At 37.3% G+C, this 21,066-nt stretch overlaps 1 protein-coding gene across 1 annotated transcript; it reads right to left on the bottom strand.

Moving 5' to 3' along the window:
- Positions 1-443: 443 nt before the first annotated feature.
- LOC146454822 (cilia- and flagella-associated protein 100-like) lies at positions 444-21,031 on the bottom strand. Its single transcript, XM_085095076.1, has 21 exons — positions 20,744-21,031; positions 20,494-20,580; positions 19,378-19,478; positions 18,635-18,830; positions 17,915-17,982; positions 17,182-17,235; positions 16,688-16,797; positions 14,765-14,845; positions 13,827-13,902; positions 13,657-13,698; positions 12,588-12,630; positions 11,570-11,634; positions 6,613-6,641; positions 6,418-6,484; positions 5,451-5,602; positions 4,629-4,727; positions 3,939-3,975; positions 3,255-3,334; positions 2,240-2,336; positions 1,293-1,412; positions 444-848 (listed from the first exon to the last, which is right to left on the bottom strand). The coding sequence occupies exons 1-21, from the start codon at positions 20,787-20,789 to the stop codon at positions 735-737; spliced, it is 1,764 nt and encodes a 587-aa protein (XP_084951202.1). The 5' UTR covers positions 20,790-21,031; the 3' UTR covers positions 444-734.
- Positions 21,032-21,066: the final 35 nt, after the last annotated feature.

Consider the following 21,066-nt stretch of genomic DNA (forward strand, 5'->3'; position numbering starts at 1 on the left):
ACGGTATTCCCAGCCCTCCGAGAGAGAATGTTCCGCATTGGTATTCCCAGCCCTCCGATAGAGAATGTTCCGCCACGGTATTCCCAGCCGTCCGAGAGAGAATGTTCCGCTACGGTATTCCCAGCCCTCCGATAGAGAATGGTCCGCTACGGTATTCCCAGCCTGCCGATAGAGAATGTTCCGCTACGGTATTCCCAACCCTCCGAGAGAGAATGTTTCGCTACGGTATTCCCAGCCCTCCGTTTCAGAATGTTCCGTCACGGTATTCCCAGCTTCCCATAGAGAAAGTTCCGCTACGGTATTCCCATCTTCCCATAGAGAAAGTTCCGCTACGGTATTCCCATCTTCCCATAGAGAAAGTTCCGCTACAGTATTCCCATCTTCTCATAGAGAAAGTTCCGCTACGGTATTCCCAGCACTCCGATAGAGAATGATACCTCTGGTTTATTTCAAAGAATACTTTATTTACATTTACTTCTTGTAAGACAGTGTGTATACTGTAAAGAAAGTGATGACCCTAAAGAATCTCTAAACTTACACTTTTAGTACAATAAATATACCATATACACAAGTTTCTTTGTATATTCAAAAAATATTTACAAGTGGGTTGAATTGGCCAACCAATACATGACAGTGATAGATTGGCATATTACATGAATTTGTCAGTCAACTAAATTATTGAAGACAATTCTGATTTCTAGTAAAAACACTCGCTCCTATAACAAGTAACGTATTTATGTAAAGAAGTACTTAAGTTCTTCTTCCTCTTTGTCTTGTTTCTTGTCCGCATCTTGTTGTTTTCGTCGAGTTTGCGGCGGCTCGGATCGGAACATCAGCGGTTTTCCAGTCTGTAACAAAGAAAACAAACTGAAAATTTAAAATTCATCTAGAATTCACCTTTCTATGATTTTAACTGAAGTCACATTAATGTTCGCTAAAATAATAGGAAAGAACCACGCACTTTATCACCATAAAACCACAAATGATAGAGCAGGGATGGCGCAGTGGTGAGAGCACTCGCCTCCAACCAATGTGGCCCAGGTTCGATTCCTGGAGTTGACGCCGTATGTAGTGGAGTTTGTTATTGGTTCTCGCCCCTGCTCTGAAGGGTTTTTCTCCGTGTATTCCGGTTTCCCTCCATCCACCCAAAAAGCAACATTTCCAAATTCCAATTCGATCTGGAAGAAGTGGACGAATAGCCATTCTGTGGATGTGCAACTAAAATGCCCATTTTTTTTTTTTAAATTTATAAATGATATAAATAAAAAAATTCTAGTCAAGAAAAAGCCGACCTTTTTCTTGGGCTCGGCCTGAGCTCGCTCCAGGGCCCTCCTGACTCGGTCTTCTTGGTGAAGTCTTTGTTGCTCCATTTTCTCCTCTCGAAGGCGCATGCGTCGTTCTTTTTCCTTTGCCTAGAAAATAGGAAGTCGATGTTTAGCCACGTTTTCAGTATTTTTCCAGTAATTGAACTTTCGTCCGAGCATTTTTTCGATTCATTTAAAGTAATGGCTGTATAACTGACAACCGCTATCGGACTAACGTTAAAGTGTTTTTATAAGGTGATTTGGGTTCAACTGAGAGCACAGTGTTAGCCAGCGATCCTTATCAAACTATTTCCTGTCAAATAGGAGGTTTCAAACGTTGGTGAGACTACTCGGCACTTCTCCATAAACTTCATTCAAGGCTTCTCGTTTTCAAACAAACAAAATTCCGCAGCATGTGACATTTTGCGTTCCTTGGAATCTTCTTCGTTCAAATTTTACTAGCAACAGCAAGCAATTCTCCACTCGGAGTCATTGTAATTTCCCAATCTTCATATGAAAATGTTTGCTTCTAGTCACCTGGAGCCTAGCACGAACTAAGTTAATGTTCTCAAACAATCGGCATTTTGTTTGGTCTCGCTTGGCTAACGAAAACTGGTGATAACAAAGCAGCATAGCCGCGAGGGGAATGGGGAAAAGGCCAATTGAAACCTCCCCAAAAGAACGCAATTCCTTCATTTCTGAGCAAACCGTATTTCGTTCATTCTTCTGTTCATTCCGACACCAGAATAGGTTCCAAAATAACATGATTACCGTCTATGTATTGCTAAAAGAAGGCGTCCTTTTAAAATACTGCCTTCAAATGCACAGAAACAAATTTCAAGAATTTCCCTTCATATATACTCTGGAAGCTGGCCACTTAATATAAAATAATGTTCAACTTCACAACAATTTATGGCCGCTAGTCAACATCTTACCTTCTCCGCCATCTCCACTCTGTCAGGAGGCATCATTTCTATTTGTTCAAACAGCTCTTCCAGGCGGTTTTCAATGTTCGTTAGCATCTGAAGGGTGCTATAGATACAATCAATAAACATACATTAGCATAGTCGTAAGAAAATTTTGCAGATGTGGCCCGCGAGTCAACTGAACCATGCTGTGGATTTACTTAAGGAGGGTGCCTACCAATACCGAAGTATTTTTGCGCGGTTTATGAGTATGCGGGAAACGCAGATCTTAGCAAGGGCTATTGGAATCAAAAAGAAAATTGAGTGGTAACTACACATTTTTTAAAGATAATTTTAAAGCAACAATAATTCTAAAAAGGGCCAAAATACAAAACAACGTATGGAATTTTTTTCCCAAATTAAAACTTAATTATCTCTGAAAAATGCATGGTTACCCGTAGTTTTCTTTTCGGATTCCAATAACCCTGGCAAAGATCTGCTTTTCCCGCGTAGTTATTAACCAGGCGAAAATATCTCTGTTATGGCAGGCACCTTCTCGGACCATCGCGAGATGCGTAGAACGTATACGCAGTAGCAAAAGTAGGCACCGTCCTAACAGATTTCTAATTAGAAGTTAACTGAATATTATATCCGAAATTCGTTATTTGAACTGCAGATGACAGAATCAATAAATGAGAGACCATACCCTAGTTACGTACGCAATTTAAACAACTACGAGAAGAAGGCCTGGGAAAAAAAGGCTTGAACGGGATTTGAATTCATGACCTCTGCGATGCCGGTGCAGTGTTCTACCAACTGAGCTATCAAGCCAACTGGGAGCTGGTCATTTTATGAGTTCGTAACACACTCGTGAAAGTGAAGTACTATGAAATTCATATACTGAACTGTGAGTGAAACACGAGAGACACAGGTCACGTACGCAACTTAAGCAGCTGCGAAAAGATTGTGAGAAAACTTAGCAGACAGAGTGAGCAATGAAGAGTTAAGCTTGGTAAACAAGGAAGTACAGGATGTCGGTGTATACCTAATATTTGCTTCATTGTCTCCTATGCAGTTTCGATAGACTTCTTCCACTTTCTTGTTTAACGTTTGTAGCATTTTTTCCTGCAAAGAAACACAAATGACAATTATTACTGTACTGGACAAAACCAGGTAGTATTTTTAATGAAAAAGAAAAACCAAATAGAGACCCAAGACAAATTGAAACAATATCGCCAATCAATATCCTCTTATTCGCTATGGAAATATTAAAAAGATAGAGTTTCCACTAGACCAGAATAGGACAGGAATTTCTGACCGCACTACACGGCGAGCAGTCTCTCTTTTGCTCGAGAATCCGCGGGGACGAACGCAGAAAACTGAGCGAGTACGATCGCGCGCGCGTGCGGCAAAGTCGCGCGCGGGCGCGACTCTCGCTTCGAATATCTTTTTGGTGGACCTATCAAGAGACCACCCTCAAAGCAAGATTGAGAGGATACACTTTGCATACGGTGGTAGGATGACAATAATGCTGTTTCTCGTCGTTCCCGGCCAGTACGTGGAGCGCTGAGAGGAGGCTAGTACTTTTAGGGTACAGAGGTCGTCGTTTGATACTGGGCTTAATAGGGTTTGACTGATGTTTTTTGACTGGCAGTTTGTGCTGATTGACCACTAGTTATACTTAAATCTGTGTTGACAAACAAACATGGTGAAAGCAAGGAATTAATACCTGATCTTCAGCTTTGAATTCACCATAGGAAAACATTCTATACAGGGGCAATAAAAAGAAGGAATATTAGATCTTGAACAGAATAGCTAAGCCAAGCTTGTAGTTTACAAGCAGGGACTTTGTTTTAACAAGCACACTCAAAAGCGACTGTTTATTACACGGTTCAAACAGAGTTTAATAAAACATTGGATATACACTAATATTTATTAAACTCATTTTGCACACTTTGGCCTGACTAGTAAACTACGAGAGTATAAAGACTTACTGAATTGGGCCTTGTTGTATACTTGTGAAAACATAATTTACTTTTAAATATCAAATTATGAACAACAACAACAACAACAACAACAACAACAACAACAACAACAACAACAACAACAACAACAACAACAACAACAACAACAACAACAACAACAACAACAACAAAACCAAGAAATCTAAAAAGTCTCTAGAAGTATTAGACTGAGTACCAGAACTTCAAAATCTTTTCAGATCGCTCCAGACATTTTCTTAAGGAATGGATAGTTTCACGAACAGTTCGTCCTTCATATTTTATAACATAAAGGTTGGTGTTAGGCTAGCCTCCCACGCAGACGTTCTTAGGGGTTCGTCACGCGTTCCTGCCCCACGAACAGGAACGCGTGACGAACCCCTAAGAACGTCTGCGTAGGAGGCTATTGTTAGGCTTACTTTGATTTCATCTCAAGCTCTTTAGCTCTCTCTTCCTCTCTGTTTATTGCGTCATTCAGAAAATCAATCTGACCTTTGAGGATTTCTGTCTCACGGTTCCTATGGAAAAGGTACAAACATACATTATTCAGTCCCAACAAACTAAATCCTGAAGTATAATGACCACAGACTGGGGAATGGGGCCTCTCTGATGAGCCTATCATGGGATCCTCTACCAGAGCTCTACCCAGTGATGTACCTTTGTGTTATGCTTCTGAATGATGGGCCCACAGTTTCACACAAGTGTCAAGTACTACAAATCACATCACTGACATTTCCGAGGTCCTCCCTGCAGATTGCGTTTTTAATTTCATGTACTTGTAATGATAATAAGATTTCTGTGAGCAGGGATATGGGGTTAGTGAAGAGCTGCCCTTCACTTGTTCACGGTAAGGCCTAACCCGCTACACTGTTTCCCGGGACTGACAGTCACTGTCAGTGAAACTCCACACATCCCGTGTTAATTGACGACAGCGTGAAATGCGTGAATTCTTGTGTGCGAGCACAACTTTTCGTTTCCGAACTCTGTGCATTTGTACAACAGGCCAACACAAATGAATTCTAATAAGGACTATTTTGTTTACAGACTTTACAAGTAAAACGACGGCAAAGTTTTGCAAAACTTAAAGTCGTTAGTAAGAGCAGATCATGAGCTCCTGGTAGGAGCATAATTATATTGATATCTTGCTATAAGAGAAGGTTTACTTTGTTAAATGAAACAAACAAACAAGAGAGACATTTTTTAATGTTTTAACTATTGTAGGCAGTTGTCATTTTACTCACATTCTTTCCTGTGTTTGTTTGATTGTTTGCCGTAGTTCTTCAAGAGCTTCTTCAGTTTCCTGGCTGTTTTGGATGAGTGACAAATTCTGTTCCTCCAGTTCAGCAAAGATGTCAAGAAGTTGTTGAGGATCCCCAAAATACAACTCAGGCTCCTGTTACATGGACGAAATTATGAAAAAACGTAATGACAGCATTTTAGATATACCACCTAAAACAACATGATATCGACTAATTCTTATCTGGCAGGATTTGCCTGATAAAGTAATTCAGTTCAACAAAATTATTAAATTTTCATCTAAAGCAGATCAAACTGTATTACCTTATACAAACATGCCTTTAAGAGAACACAAAACAATCTGGGAACGGTAGTAAAGTAAAAGTAAAGTAAAAACCTTTATTCAACTTCGAATTGCAGGTAGCAAACAATTATGCTAATATCTTCGAAGATATTAAGACTAAACGGTTATGTACAAAAATAAGATATAAAAATGTTTTGGCTAAATTACAAAAAGAACAACAATCACGATTAAATTCGATTTGGTTCACTGCTAGTTAAAAAACATTGGTTGTAGGAGCGGTCCTGAGTGATTTAGGTAACGAGTTCCAAAGTTTACAAGCTGAATAACGGAAAGAGTGTAAGCCATAATTTGTAGTATTAACCCTGGGGACATGGAGAAGATGTTGGCCATGTAGGTTGTGGGAAGTGTCTCTTTCATTAAGTAGATCCTTAATATACACAGGGTTGTTACCATCAAGTGCTCGGTAAGTAAGAGTCAGCATATCATGTATTCTGCGGGTCTTGTATCCAATCTTGATCCAATAATTTGTCGTAAGTGTTTTAGGTATTTTGCTTAAATATTCTTGTTGGCTGCCCCTGAAATATCTCTAATGGTACAAAGCTTGAGTAAGATAAATAAATATTACAAAAAGTGGGAAGAACAACATCAACGACAACAAATGTACTTACATTATCACTTTCTTCCTCATCTGTCTCATAAACGGAAGCTGAACTGTCTTCAGCATCACTCCTATGACTTGATGAAAAAATTAATATATATTTTAATAAATAATTAATAAAAAAGAATTGAATATGTAGTGTCAATGTAATTTGTAAACACTGCAATAATTCACAACTTTAATTTGTAAGTTATGTAATACTCACTTTTTGCCCTGAGGACTTCCTCCGAGTTTCTGACAAAAAATACACACAGAAATGTTAACTTAAAATCCCTAATGCTCAGTTGAAATAAATAAATTGGGTATAATTTTCATTAAGACAATTGATTGAAGTAAATTCAAATTTGATTCAGAGTTTGCTCCCCCGCTTGTCTTACAATACAGGGTAGCCAAATAACTCAAAGGCTTTTTAATCAGTTCATTTAATTATTTGTTGCACAAAGAGAACAGTATTTTTATCAGTGTGCAGTGTGCATGTTCTAATTATAATAAGCTAAACAAAAGTTACAAGTGAGTTCATAATCTGAAGGGGAAACAAAACATACAATAAAGCTACGTAGCTATTCATTGAAGGCGCAAGGAGAACTGACCTACATGCTCAGATTCACTGGAGTTTTTGCAAGTGGCCTTGTAGTCCGGCAGATTGGTGCAAAAATATGACGGAATTGTGGGATTTATGGTAAAAGCACCAAATTTGGCACATAGATAGAGACATACCTACTGAACAATATCAGCTATGGACCCACCTGCGAAATATCCCATAATTCCAGTTTCAACTGGTTTAAGGTGGCTCACTGAAATTCTAGCATGGAGACGTGGCTGACATTTTGTTTCTTGTGTAGCAACTACAGTCCTGCATCAAAAGAGCGACAGTCCTCCAAAAGTGGAGAATTGTTCAATATATTTGCTTTTCTTTGATAGTCGAGTCGTTTCAGTTGATCACGTGACAGGCCACGTGATTGCACGTACAGTATCGTGACATAACTAATAAGATTTTGAGATGACGATACTGCGCTGATATTGATGGATGGTTTGGGGTGAAAATATATTTCAGAATAGACAAGGAAACAAGACCAATACGTTACAATATTTTCTTCCAGCGTTATCAATATAGGGCTGTAACGCTGCCCTAAAAATTGCGATTCAAGCAACGGAAAATAGGCTGTTGATAAAAAAAAAAGAAATTGTACCGGCTATTCACGGGTTGTTAAACGTGTTAAAAATAACAGGCAGTAAAAGGAAATACAGATACGGTCAAAACGATATTTCCTTTTGCTGCCTGTTATTTTTTTTATTCGAACTTGTTTTTAAATTCTTTTCTTCTCGAGTTATAAGGCTAGCAAAACAAATTTAGACGGCTATCGAATGGGTTTTTCCGGAAGCAGAGTGAGATGAAAGAATAAAAGGATCCATATTTCACCTTTTCCACCGAATTGGTTCAAAGCCACGATTTATACAAATTATCCATATTTCTCCAACTGTGTAAGCGAAAATGGAATAAAGTTCATCTACAACAAATTTTAAACTTTTGTTCTGTGCATGGGGAAACAAACAAGGTGTCGTAATTGGCCAGGTTACTATTCCCAAACACGCTCAGTTAGTTTTCGAAAATATTATCGCTAATCGCTCTCATTACCTGGTTGGAGTAGCATACGAAGATAAGAACTTTTTTTAAGATTTGAATTTGCGAAGTTGGTTTGAATTATTGCCATGTTTAGTGAAAACAAAGACTAAGATTATAAATGTATAAAAATCGCGCCGGCGCAAGAAAATCTTCGGCTATCCCTGCCACGCTCTTACTTCTTAGGCAAATTTCCAGCAATTTTACATCTCGCTAAGTTTTAAATAAAGCACTCTGTTTCCTTTCTGGACATGAAAACTTTTCTTTGATAGGGAAAAAGTAAGAAGCGAAACCTCCTCTACTCATTTTTCGAAGCAAGCGATTTCTTGGTGGTTGGCTTTGCAACTTTGTAATTTCATTAATCAAATTTGCATTTCATCGTTCGCTTTGCTAATTTGGCAAACAATGTGTCTTTTTCACTAGCAATTTTATCCTTTGCTTTTCTGACCGCCTTAAGCTTAAATCAGCGCAACACTTCACTTATATTCAAAACAGTTTTCATGATAAATTATCACTTAAAACCCATCGAATAGATATTTGAGGGTTGTTGTTATGAAATTATTTAATCAGCACGGTCTATTCCACCGCTATTAAAAGGCCAACCGTTTGACATGACCCTCACCTATCCGTATTTCGTTTGACCATATACAGCTTGCCGTTATGTGCTGTATCTGAAGTTCCTTCTGATAATCCTTGTTTTCAATGTATCGCACATAACCGCGATGACTGAACAAGATGACGGTACTAGTGTGGACTGGACGAAATGTATTTTGTGCCAGGAAACAACCTCAGAACCGCTCCAAAGCCCAGGAAACTTCCGAAGATAGGAAATAGAGTGTGGAACAGGCTACCACACCTTGGCTAGTAACATTCTTCAATTTAGTGAAATTCGAAGCTTGCCAATACCCATAAATGTTGAGAAGCTAGATGAAGCTTATGCAGCGAAAAGCAAAATTGCACAAATCCTGCAGAAATAAATTTAGTAACATGAAGCTAAAAAGAACAGACAAACGAAAAAGACAAGAAGAGCCTGGATCCCCTCAACGTTCTAAATTTACAAAGGCGTGTTCTGGCACAACCACTTCCAAAGCCGAAAAAAGCTGCTTTTCTGTGGAAATTCCTGGGAAACGCTTCATGAAGACTCGTCTTTTATCATAGATACAAGGGTTCGCGAGTGCGCGCATCTGTTGCAAGACAGGTGTTAATTGCAAAATTGAGTGCATGAGTAGGCGATATGATTTCTCAAGAAGCAGTTTAAATATGATGCGAAATGCCTGGCAACACTTTATAACAAAGTGGAGAGGTCGAAACAGAGTACAATATTAACGGAAGTGAAAAGAGAATCCAAGGTATCGCCTTGGCACAGCTAGTTGCATATATAGAAGAAACACGCCCCGAGAGAAACGGTAGCGCTCCAATAGTGTTTAGGCTAGCAGAACTTACGGACATGTATTCTAACCGCCGTCTGCTCTTAGCAAAATGTTCCAGGTCGCTAGTTTTCAATGACGAAGTTGCTACTGCGCTTCAACAGGCTTGCGAACTCGATTTTGACAATGAAGCGATGACCCTCCTTAAGGCAACGAGGATAATTCATAGGGATTTGTTGGACACGAAATCAAAGTTCAATGGCACATTTAAAAACAGTTGTCAACAGGAATCTGTCCAAGAGTCTCTGAAAACATAAATTGGAATGATTTTTGGGGGAACCAGATATCAAGACCCAGTCAAGCGATAGGACTACCGTACACAGCACTGTGCAATTGCGCTGGGCTGTGCGATCGAGAATGAACAACAGAATGCTGCATGCAAATGAATAAATCTGCGTATCGCTTGCATTAAATAAATAAATAATTCACCCAGTCTCGTTTCCATGTTAGAAGTCCAGTGGGCCACCTCAAACCCGCTGTAGTTACAATTATGGGATGGGTCCCAAATGGGTTCATAGCATTTTCGTAGTTTCTATGTATGAACTTGACCAAATAACTAAGATGCAAATTGAGAGAGTCAGGGTAAGATTACAATGTCCAATGCTTGGTATTAAAAAGAGTATTTGGTCACATTGTTGGTCACGTGATCACACAAGAAGACCAATAATGTCTCAGGATGCATTTTGTAATTCTTTTTTTGGTTTAACTTGTTCATTTCTTCCGATATATCGTCTCTCTTTGCTGGAAATAAATAATTCACCCAGCCTCGTTTCCATGTAAGAAGAGTAATGGGCCACCTTAAACCAGTTATAACTACAATTATGGGATAGATCCCAGGTGGTTCCATAGCTAATATTGTTCAGTAGGTAATTCTCTGTCTTTGTGCAAAATTTGGTGCTTTTATCATAAATCCCACAATTCTTGCACCAATCTGCCGGACTATTGCATTCCTTCAGGAAGCACTAATTGAGCAGCGCTGCTTTGTGCTTGGTTTGCAATAAAACCTACCGGTATGATTATGGGAAAGATTTCCATTTTTACCACAAAAATTATGAAGCGCAAAGCAGTGGATAAAATATTAATGGAGCAACATTACGTTTCCTGAAGGAATTCAAGGCCATATGCAAAAAAACTCCAGTAAATCTGAGCTAAAACAACAAAAGTGACCTGAACTTAGACATTTAAGTAATGGTTCTGCTCACAGCCCTTCAATTGGCTCATGCAGGGATTAGTTACAATTATCAAATAACCATTAAATTTTCATTCTATATTGTTTTATATATAATTATAATTATAAATCAACCACAAAATACCCATTATGTACAGTGTAGCTGAAGACAAAATAATATGTCCCTACAACACTAATCACTATAATTTGCTTTCTATCAGCGGATCAGATTTGAATGGTTATGACCTATCGGCTGAGTTGATACATTTCTTCTCCTTGCAGTCCTATTTGTCTATTTATCAAATCAACTGTAGTTTAAGTAATGTTTAAAAGAGTGTATACAACATGCGAGCCAGCGAGGCATGCGAGGCACGTGAGGCAGACGTGCAACGCGTGCGAGGCATGAACAAAACATGCGAGGCATGCGAGGCATGAACAACCCCCAACATAAACTGCTTACCGTTAAGCTAACCGGGGAGCTATTTTTAAAGCTAACCTGAGTACTATTTAGGCTAACCGGAGTGTTTTTTAGGCTAACCTGAGTGCCTCGCACGTCTGACTCGCATGCCTCGCTGGCTCGCAGATAAAATTGTGCATCCCCGTTTAAAACACGAGCAGTGGTGTTTTATCGGGATTTAAAACCACAAGGCGCAGCCAAGTGGTTTAAGACCCGATTAAAACGTGCTGCGAGTTTTTTGAACGGCTTCAAAAACATTCCTGGAAAAGTGTGTGCTAACGGAGTTCATAACAATGATGCTTTTGTGAACGTTGGAAATTAGCATATGAGAAAAACATTAAACAACACGTACTAATAAGGAGGAGGTTTTATCGGGTTTTAAAACCACTGCACGTGATGTTATATCGACCATTTGATGGACCAATGGGCTTATGAATTATTAATGAGTTTTTGAAGAGTCGGATAAGACTAGGAAAAGTGTATACTTACAGAGCTAGTTCTGCCTTCCTTGCGGCTTCCTCGACTTGATGTTCTATCAGAGCTGAGAATGGATACTGCAATGCACATGGAGAAATAATTACACGGAATGCACGCAGGGCAGGCCTTGTCTAGGTTTGGGTCGGGTATCTTTTTTTTACCTTCATTGTAGCCACAAATGTGCACATTAATTTATGCATTAAAGTATGCCCTCCCCTAGAGGGGATGTATTGTTCTGATTGTCTTCAACAGAAGCGGCCCAATCAAAATCTATTATTTAGGCACATATCACAAGAGAGGGGGCCCACTCATCCCTTCCTGTGTGACGTCAAATCATTATTTGATTTATTGACATTAAACCTAGATTGAAATTCTGCCCTCTCCCAGAAGGGATTTGTTGTTCTGATTGTCTTGAACAAAAACGGGCCAATCAAAATCCATTATTGACGCGTATATCACGAGGGAGGGGACCCACTTATCTCTACCTGTGTGACGTCAAAGCAAATCATCATTTGGAAAAGTTTTTTTATGTTCAATGGCGGCCACATGTCTGAATTTAAGACTCTGATCTGCCGTTTTCAAAAAGAAAACAAACCTTTTTCAAGCGCTAAATCGAAATAATAACTTCTAAGTAGTACTTGACAGTTGAAACAGTGGAAATTGGGAGAGTTCACAGTGAAGAAACTACGCTTTCACAAACAGATTGGATAATTTAAAGCGAAGGAAGCCAGACCAGTTCAGCAGGGTCATGACGTTATTGCAGAGTTATTCCCGGTATGATTCCCAGTAACACAATGATAAAATATCACGCAGTCTCTTTGAATAAAACCATTCAACTATTTCAATTGCGAAGGGAGGATAGTTTTAAATATCTGCAAAATATATCATGGGGAATAAATGGGGCTACATTAAGCATTTCGTGTAATGCCGATTAAGGGCATCTTGTTATTATTAAATTGAGGTGCACTGAGTATGCACAAACAACCGATTTCAAAGTGCTCATCATTTTTAACGAGTAAATATTTCATACTTCTCTTTTTCGTAACTGAACTTTTTTCCCTTTGTTTTGCCTTCTGTGAAGATATGAAATGATAAATAATGTTCAGTAAAGTACAAATTACGAATCAATTAAGAATTACTTCATGCTTAGCATGTGTATATCGAGTTACGGATGCACACGGGAAGTTTGGAGAGTACGAGAGAAGCGTAAGATTTGCTCAAGGCATAGCTGAGAGCTACTAGCACTCTTAAAGCTTCTTGAGTGCTCTTCAAACTTTCCAAGTGCATCCATAACTGGATATACGCACAGCTAAAAGCATGAACCAATTTTTTTATAACATAGTGAAAATAAAGTAAATGATTCCTGGAAAAGAGGTTTTGTTCCTGATTAATTACAAAACTCTCTGTACAAAAAAAAAAAAAGGTGAAAGTGGTTTCTTGTATCGGTTAAATCTTAACGTTTCATTTAACTTCGACAAGCTCTTATAAATATAACTTTTTTTGGTGTTGCTCTCTGTAAAAGTTTTTAACAACAAAGCGCGCGCATGCTTCCCCCATCTGACCTGCACACGTCATCAGATGGATGCACGGCTGTGCGTATGTCGAGAAATGTACCATGATGACGCCAATAGGAATTAGATTAAGATATGCATGCGTGCTATGATATATGTTATTTATCGCAATACAGTCATGTAGTTTCCATTTTGAAAACTTATAGCTTAAGGTCTGTGAAGTTTCTTGACAGTAACTTTTACTTAACCAAAAATATGAAGAAATGGCGAGGCCTTCAAGGCTGATCACAATGTAAAATAAAATATTATTATGTGACACTGTAGCCTATCAAAGCATAAATGCACACCAGAATGTGAAAGGCGAACAAACCACAAGCAAAACAACATTTTATTTGGAAGTGCTTTTCAGAAAAGAAAAAAAATGTATTGTGTGAGTCAATCACTGAAATTTTGTAAATTACATGGATTGTGTTACAATGGCTAGGTGTATGTTGAATTGCCTTGGAGTTAAAGTTCTTTCAAGTTATTTTCAGTGTTTAAAAGGATTATACATGCACTAAATGTAATGTTATAGAGTACTGACAATACCTTTTTCTCTTCTTTAATTTTTCTTTTGTCATCCTTCCATTCCTATTACAAGAATAAACTAATAAGTAATTATTTTATAGTTCAAGTAGAGCCACATAATAATATTGCTAAAACTAGAATATTTAAATATTTTGATACAATGAACTGTGAAAGAACAGAAACAAACTTGCCTGTGGGGTTAGGGAGTCCAAAAACTGTTTGTACAGCATGTATTCCTTGAGTGTATCTTCATTTTTAGAGATTTCACTGATTGGGAACAAAAACAATAAACATGTCATGAACAGTCTATCATATAATTTTTGTTTCGTAATATTTTTAAGTCAGGCACTTAACGTTTTGTTTGTAGAGAACTTACTAGCTGCTGTAAATTTCAACTTGATCTACTGGTTTTATGCCACTTATCAAATTACTTGTATATACTTTCAGATGCATCATATTCTACAGTAACAGAGACAAGATTATTTTATGGGGGAGGTCTTTTATGAGTTTAAACAAGTTTAATTGATTTTACAAGTACATCTTTTATAAGTTTATTACAAAACACAATATTATTACTTGACAAGCAATTGTCTCAGATCTGTGCTCTAAAACTGGCTTTCCAATTTCTGAACAAGTTCAAACATTAAACTAATATTCACCCCTTAGCCACAAACAAGACAAAATAATAATTGTCAAAGAAAGCAAAAAATGTCAACAAAAACTCGATACTGTGAAACCAGCTTAAGGTAAATTTTTCACTTTTACTGACAACCTTTTAAAACTTTCTTAATGTAATATCGCTCAAATAAGAACTAATGATTGACAATCACTAATCCCAGACCCACAATACAGTAGGTCTTAATGAAACCTCACTCTCACTTAGAAATTTTTATAATACCTGACCACTTCCCCCCCCCCCACCCCCCAGGCCACCTTGGGGTAATTTTCATTTAGCTGGAAAATAAGTTGTGTTATATTTAATTGAAAGTAGCCCTTCAAGGTATAGACTGAGATATCCTAAATCAAATGTACTGTAGGCCACAAACACCAAGATTGACTTCCAGGCATAAACAAACATACATGTAGCTAGTATGTCCTACACATACATGTAAGTATAAAGGCATTGTACCTTTTGATTGCCATCATCTGGGCATTGATTTTCTTTATCTCAGCCACTTTTTCAAGTTTTAGTTTAGTTTCAGCTTCAGCTCTGTAGAGATAAAAAAGTTACAAAATGCCACATAAAAGTGTGAGAAATGATAATGTCAATAATCAAACTTTTTAAGTGACCATTTATCAAAACTGACTTGTTAGTGACGGTCAAACCTTTACTATCAAGCAGCTGCTGTCTATCAACAATCAGTTCTCTTAAGGTCCCAAAAATAATTATTGTTCCCCTAATTCACTGCAAACAAGTCATATTGACCCATTAACAGCAGCCAAAGAGCCCTGACAGGTGCATCATCTAGACCTCCACCTGTGTTACAGTCCGACTACTCGAACTGGGCAACTTGGTAGAAAGTCAACCAATCACAACATTTTCAGAAAATAAAGGATATGTAAGTTGTTGGTAAATAGACCAATAACATTGCAGTGTCTAGACAAAACATTCGCTAATAAATTTTACCTGACTTGAACATGCGGACCTCACTGTAAACTGTGCAGTTTTTTGATTGGTCAGTTTCGATCCCAAATTTTGCCTATAGTGTCAATTGATTCGATGTTGCAACCCAACAATGCGGTTCTCGACTAACTGGTTTGCTAAAATCGTAAAAAGTATAAACATTATACATACAAATTCAAGCATAAAAATGCTAATTTTTATGTACAGTGTAGTTTACAATCAAATATTAGCATGCGATGAAGTGTTTGAAGCGAGCTCCACACAACTGTAACGTTCAAATTTCTGATAATTACTTGGGCTTTGTCTCTCATTTGACTGTTAATCAAAACATTCGAGCACAATATGAATCATCAAACTACTCTCACTGAAAACGTTTCTTTGCAATCGTTTACATATGCATGACTTTGAACTGAACAGAACTGTGCTTACAGGTCAATTTCATTGTTTGAGTTCTTGATTGAGGAATTGTTGATATTATAATCTGCAAAAACGTTTTGCACAAAGTGGTGACTAGTTTTTATTTCCATGGCAATCAGTTGTGGACAGCCCTACGTGGTGCAAATACAGCACATGTTCTTGCGGAAGTTGGTGACCGCGGTTGTCATAAATTCCTCCATCTCAGTTCACACTTAGTTGAATGTTTGGCAAATAAGACCCAAAACCTAGGATTAGTATCATCAAACTCAAAAATGTCTGTAAATAAACACATTCATTCAACTAAAAAGTAAAGATTCTCACTGACCAATCAGAGGATGAGACAGTTTCCTGAGGGGTCCGCAAGTTCTCGGTTGTTTCAAACTTTCTTGCAGATGTATTGTTTAACTCCTTGAATCTTATTGGTCCGTTAACCAACAACATCAGGATTCTTTGTTTTCAAAAAATGAAGTGATTGGTTAACTTTCTTCCAAGTGGCCTGGTTCAAGTAGTCGCACTGTAAATGGCCATTTTGCAAAAGGCGATGATAAAAACACAATTTCATTAACGATGACTATACTGGTAGACAATATACCGTATTTTATGGCTAACTTGTAAAAAAAAGTCTGTTGGCTGGCCACAGTAAGGCGCGTTGGATAGTAATACAGGTTACATTCCTGAAGAATGTCCTTTTACAGTGCGACGCGCCTTACCGTGGCCACACAACAAACTTTTTTTACAAAGTTAGCCAATCAGGATACGCAAATTTGATAAATGGTTATGCCTCCTTGCAAAGTCCAACAGGCAAGTGACGCAACAACAATTTATTGAAAAATGTTGTTTTGTATAGATGGCCATGGTAAGGTGTATCGCACTGTAATACAGGTTTTACTGTCAGTATAAACAGTATACAGTGTAATTATTTATAATTTAATTATGTCAATGGCAGTTTAAAATATTATCATGACACTTTCAGTAATATTGTTATAGAATCAATTTGCATTATTTACTTACATTTTAATAGCTTCCACTGAGTTCTTGTCATTCTCTTTTAAAAATTCATCAAACATTGCAGCATCCTCTTCAAGATACTGTTCTGCCAGCTCCAACTTCTTTTCTTCTGCCTGCAAACAAGGCCACTGCTGTCAGTGACTCCATTCCAGCATACATGTAATGACTGTTCATTGTCTTCACTCTCACTGATGTACAAGTATCAGGGTTTTCAGTATGGTATAATCATTTTAAAAGTGTAGGTGCATGCCGTGTGACTGCAATTGTTAATCGCTTATTGTTGATAGCAAAAGGCCCCACCTCTTCGGGTGGTTTCGGAACAATATATTTTAAAACAATGTCCAGGAAACTCAGTCAGATAATAGAAATTTGCAGTATCATCAGGCTGGTATTGTATAAGGCTAATGAGCTATTATCTTGCACAATAACACATGTGTATTTTTTCCTCACAGATACAGGGTGACATGTAACTAATTAAACAGTTATTCACAACCAACCTGTGCTATTTCTTCCAGTTTCCTCATTTCATCCCGTTTGACACCTAATGAATACTGAAAAGACATTTTAATGAGGGATCACAGTCAAACAAAGAACTGGGCCTTCCTGTTTACTGCCAACTGGTTAAAAGCTCAGTTGGTAGAGTACTGGACTGCTGTGCGGGAGGTCGCAGGTTCAAACCCTGGCCGGACCACTTGTCGGGGTCTTTAAATAACTGTGGAGAAAGTGCTGCCTAATTGCTCTGACATCTGCCAATGGTTAGCCTTTCTAGTCTTTTCAGATCTGGTAGGCCCCGTCTAACAACCCCTGTTTGTAAATAACTCTGTGCGACGTTAAAGAACCCACTCACTATTCGCAAGGAGTAGGGGACGTAGTTCCCGGTGTTGTGGTCTGGTCTTTGTGTGTATTAAAACTCTCATGGTTGGGTGGGTTAATGCTCTGAGATGTTAGCTGCATAATCTACTCTTAAAAATCAGGGGGTACAATAAAGATATGATGATGATGATGATTCTGGTCTATAAAAGTTCAGATTTCTTTTAAAACGAAAGTTTATCATTTGAAAACAGAAATTGCCATGCTACAGAACTGCCAGTCTAACTAAGGAATTAACTTGACAAACCAAGTTTTAAACAGTTACAACAAACTGACCAAGGACGAACATTCATGACATTAACAGAAGTGTATATAAAACATCATAATTTTCTTTAAGCAAAATAGTGTATAGACCCATACCTGAACCAAAAACATTTCCCGTTTCTTGGAAATAAAGTCTGCTAAATTTTCTTTCTCAACATGCCGATCTAGAAATTATACAAAAAATAAATAATTATACCAAATGCAAATTTTCTCTTTTACAAATTAGTGACATGCAAAATACATGTGCTGTGAAATTACCAGCTAATATTATCAACAATTTAGTATCTGAAGTATATACAGTGAATGCAATTTTTGCTAGTAACAAATTTAGATCAAATAGACTTGATTTAATTTTCAAAGGTGATTTTATCTGCAGATGGGTGCATGAATTTTCAAATGTGTATATTAATATATCTTCATTTGAGATGAAAAAAAAATTGCTTGCTTGTTTAAGTGTTAAAATAATATTATTTTGTAGCCAATAAAATAGTTTTAAACTTGTAAGTACATATTTTTCGGAGTGGGTCTGTTTCTCAAAAGTCCTGGTTTACAACTTATCGGGCCCTATAAGTATATTTAAATTTTTTTTTTTTTGCCAATAACACAGCGATTACAGACATTTTAAAATTTAGTATTCAAAGCTAACAAAAATTGACTTCTGTCAAGAAACATTTATCACCAAAGACAGCTATCGGGCCTGGTAAGTTACCAGCACCCTGATCATTTTTATAGAGTGATTAATATTGCAAAATCTTTAACAGTGAATAAATATGCAGCCTGCAATTTCCTTGTACACATTAGCTGCCAAATCATTACCTCTTGTGATAGCTAGAGTGAACTGTGGATCATCTTTCACAGCAACAACTCCATCCTTTTCTTTCTTTTTCTCTTCTTCAACAAATTCATCTTCACCTTCATCTGCTATTTTTCTCATTGCAGCTGTTTTTGCATTAACACGTGATGTGTAAGTTGTCTTTTCATGTACTTTCAAGCTACGCTGTTGAATCCTTTCCTAAAATAGAAATTACCAGCAGTTAAGAGGCAATTACAGCTGTGCAAGTGAATGAAAATCTAAGACATTTAATTATCCAGTTTATTTTTGTATTTTAAACATTTGATACTAATAATATCTGCTGCCCGATTTCGAAATACAGGCTTATTTTAGGGGAAAAGTTAAACCCAAAACCATGACTCTTTGATTGCAATGATATTTATAAAATATTTTATTACTATTTTATTATAATTAATACCAAGGAGCAATTGGAGCAATTTTAAGAATAGGGAGCCTAAATTGAGTGATGCAGGCGCAATTTTTCTGGGGTTCCATTTTTTTTTTCAAATTTGGGGCATCTAAAAACGATAGACAATAATAAAAATTGCAAATTTGCTATAAAAGCATAATTAAGTAAATTACCACCCCCAAAAATGGCGCTTAAACCCACAGAAAACAACCTTAATGTGAAAATGAGCCGTGCACTCATACCCAAAACAAAACGTTAGCATTTTCAGGAATAACCTTATGAGTTACTTTAAAGTTAGGAGCACAAAAAAGACCAAACCTGTTTTTTTCTTTGTCTTTCCTTGTCTCTTAGCATGAATACATCATTATCTTGAGGAACGGTAAATGGATTACGATTTGGATTCACTACTGACTCTATAACTGATAACAGGAAGAAAAACACAGTCAAACAAAACAAAGAGGCAAAAATTATTGATCATACATATTAGACATTTTAATCAGTGAATCCTGAGGCCATCTTGGTTAGGGCAAAAGCAACTTTGATTACAGTAAAAGTAGTTTTGGCTGACTTAAAACCTCATATTTACTCATATTTATCAGAGTTTAACAGATGTGAGGTCAAGTAGAATTGTATCTTTTACAGATTTAGGCTATATAATGGTTGAACACAATTTCTTCAAACTTGATTGAAACTCTTCTAATCCAAATAAGCAAATGAATGAATAATGTAACCTTGATATACATAATAAAGAAAATAATTTTACACTCTTAAAGTGTGTCAATTTTGCGTGAAATTATAATGGTTCAAAGTTGCCTCAAATCCTTACATTGGCTGTAATTTTAGTCACAGATGACATTACAACCAATTGTACGACAAAGACACATTGCATTAAACTACCTTTTTGTTTGTCATCTATTAAATCTTTCATCCATCTGGAGTTCATGTACAAGATACTTTGGCTTTGATTAATATACATATCATTATTTGGCTGAAGTCTTTGATAAAGCATCTCCTGTTTTTTAAAATAGCCAGTAGCCAGTTCATATGTACAAGGTAAAAATAGACAGGAAACTGGGAATGAACTGACTGGGAACAAAATGAATTGCGTACAAAACAACCACAAATGGACAGCAACCATATACATGTAACTGTTAGTTGTTTTGTAGTGTTCCATTTGTGTACTTTGGTTTTTGCTTTTAGTAGACAACTGGAAGAATCTTGGTTCTTGTATGTGGTGGCTTACCATCACAGATCTGATGGTGGGAAACATTCCAATTTGGGTTGACATCCATGCCCTGCAAACGAATCTACTCACAATTATTCTGATCTCTATGTCAGTACAGTATCTTAATATTGTCTATCTCCAGACACTTACATGCACATGTATGGCAGTACATTATTTTAAACTAATACTATGAATTCTAACCACTTTACCTGATAAGGCAGAATAATGACCAGCAGAACTCGATTTTGCAGGAGTAAAAGCTACTTTTTCTGACTGACGAGAAGCTGATTGCCCTCCTATAATTGAAGTAATGTAGAACACATAAATGTCAACTCAATTCTTACAACACATAATGCATGCATGAAGCTAAGGGATCAAGCAAGTGCACAGATGCAAGCTACACCACCTCCTTAAGTTAGCCCTCTACTTAAGATCCATACGTATATCTTGATTACTTACCAGAACGGGGTTGCTTATTTGATGCCTGAGAAGCTGATCGAGACATTGTTAAGAGGCTAGCCTTGGAATTGCTCAAATCTTGTCCGAAGAAGTTCTCGTTTGACCATCAATATATCACGTTTTGTAGTAGCCAATTGGCGTGAAGTTAAATCCTCGAAAAACAATTATTTGCTTCTTTTGGAAAAGAGACAGTTTTGTGCCGTTCAACTGTATAAGATATTAGATTTTTGGGCTCAAAAAAGACTCAGAATTTTATAAACTGCCCCAAGTGCTACCAAGTTCAGTGTTGTTATGGAAACATTATTGAAGAAATGCGCATGATG

This window comes from Pavona decussata, unplaced genomic scaffold, assembly GCF_977016875.1.
Source record: "Pavona decussata unplaced genomic scaffold, jaPavDecu1.1 SCAFFOLD_300, whole genome shotgun sequence".
Classification (NCBI taxonomy): Eukaryota; Metazoa; Cnidaria; class Anthozoa; order Scleractinia; family Agariciidae; genus Pavona; species Pavona decussata.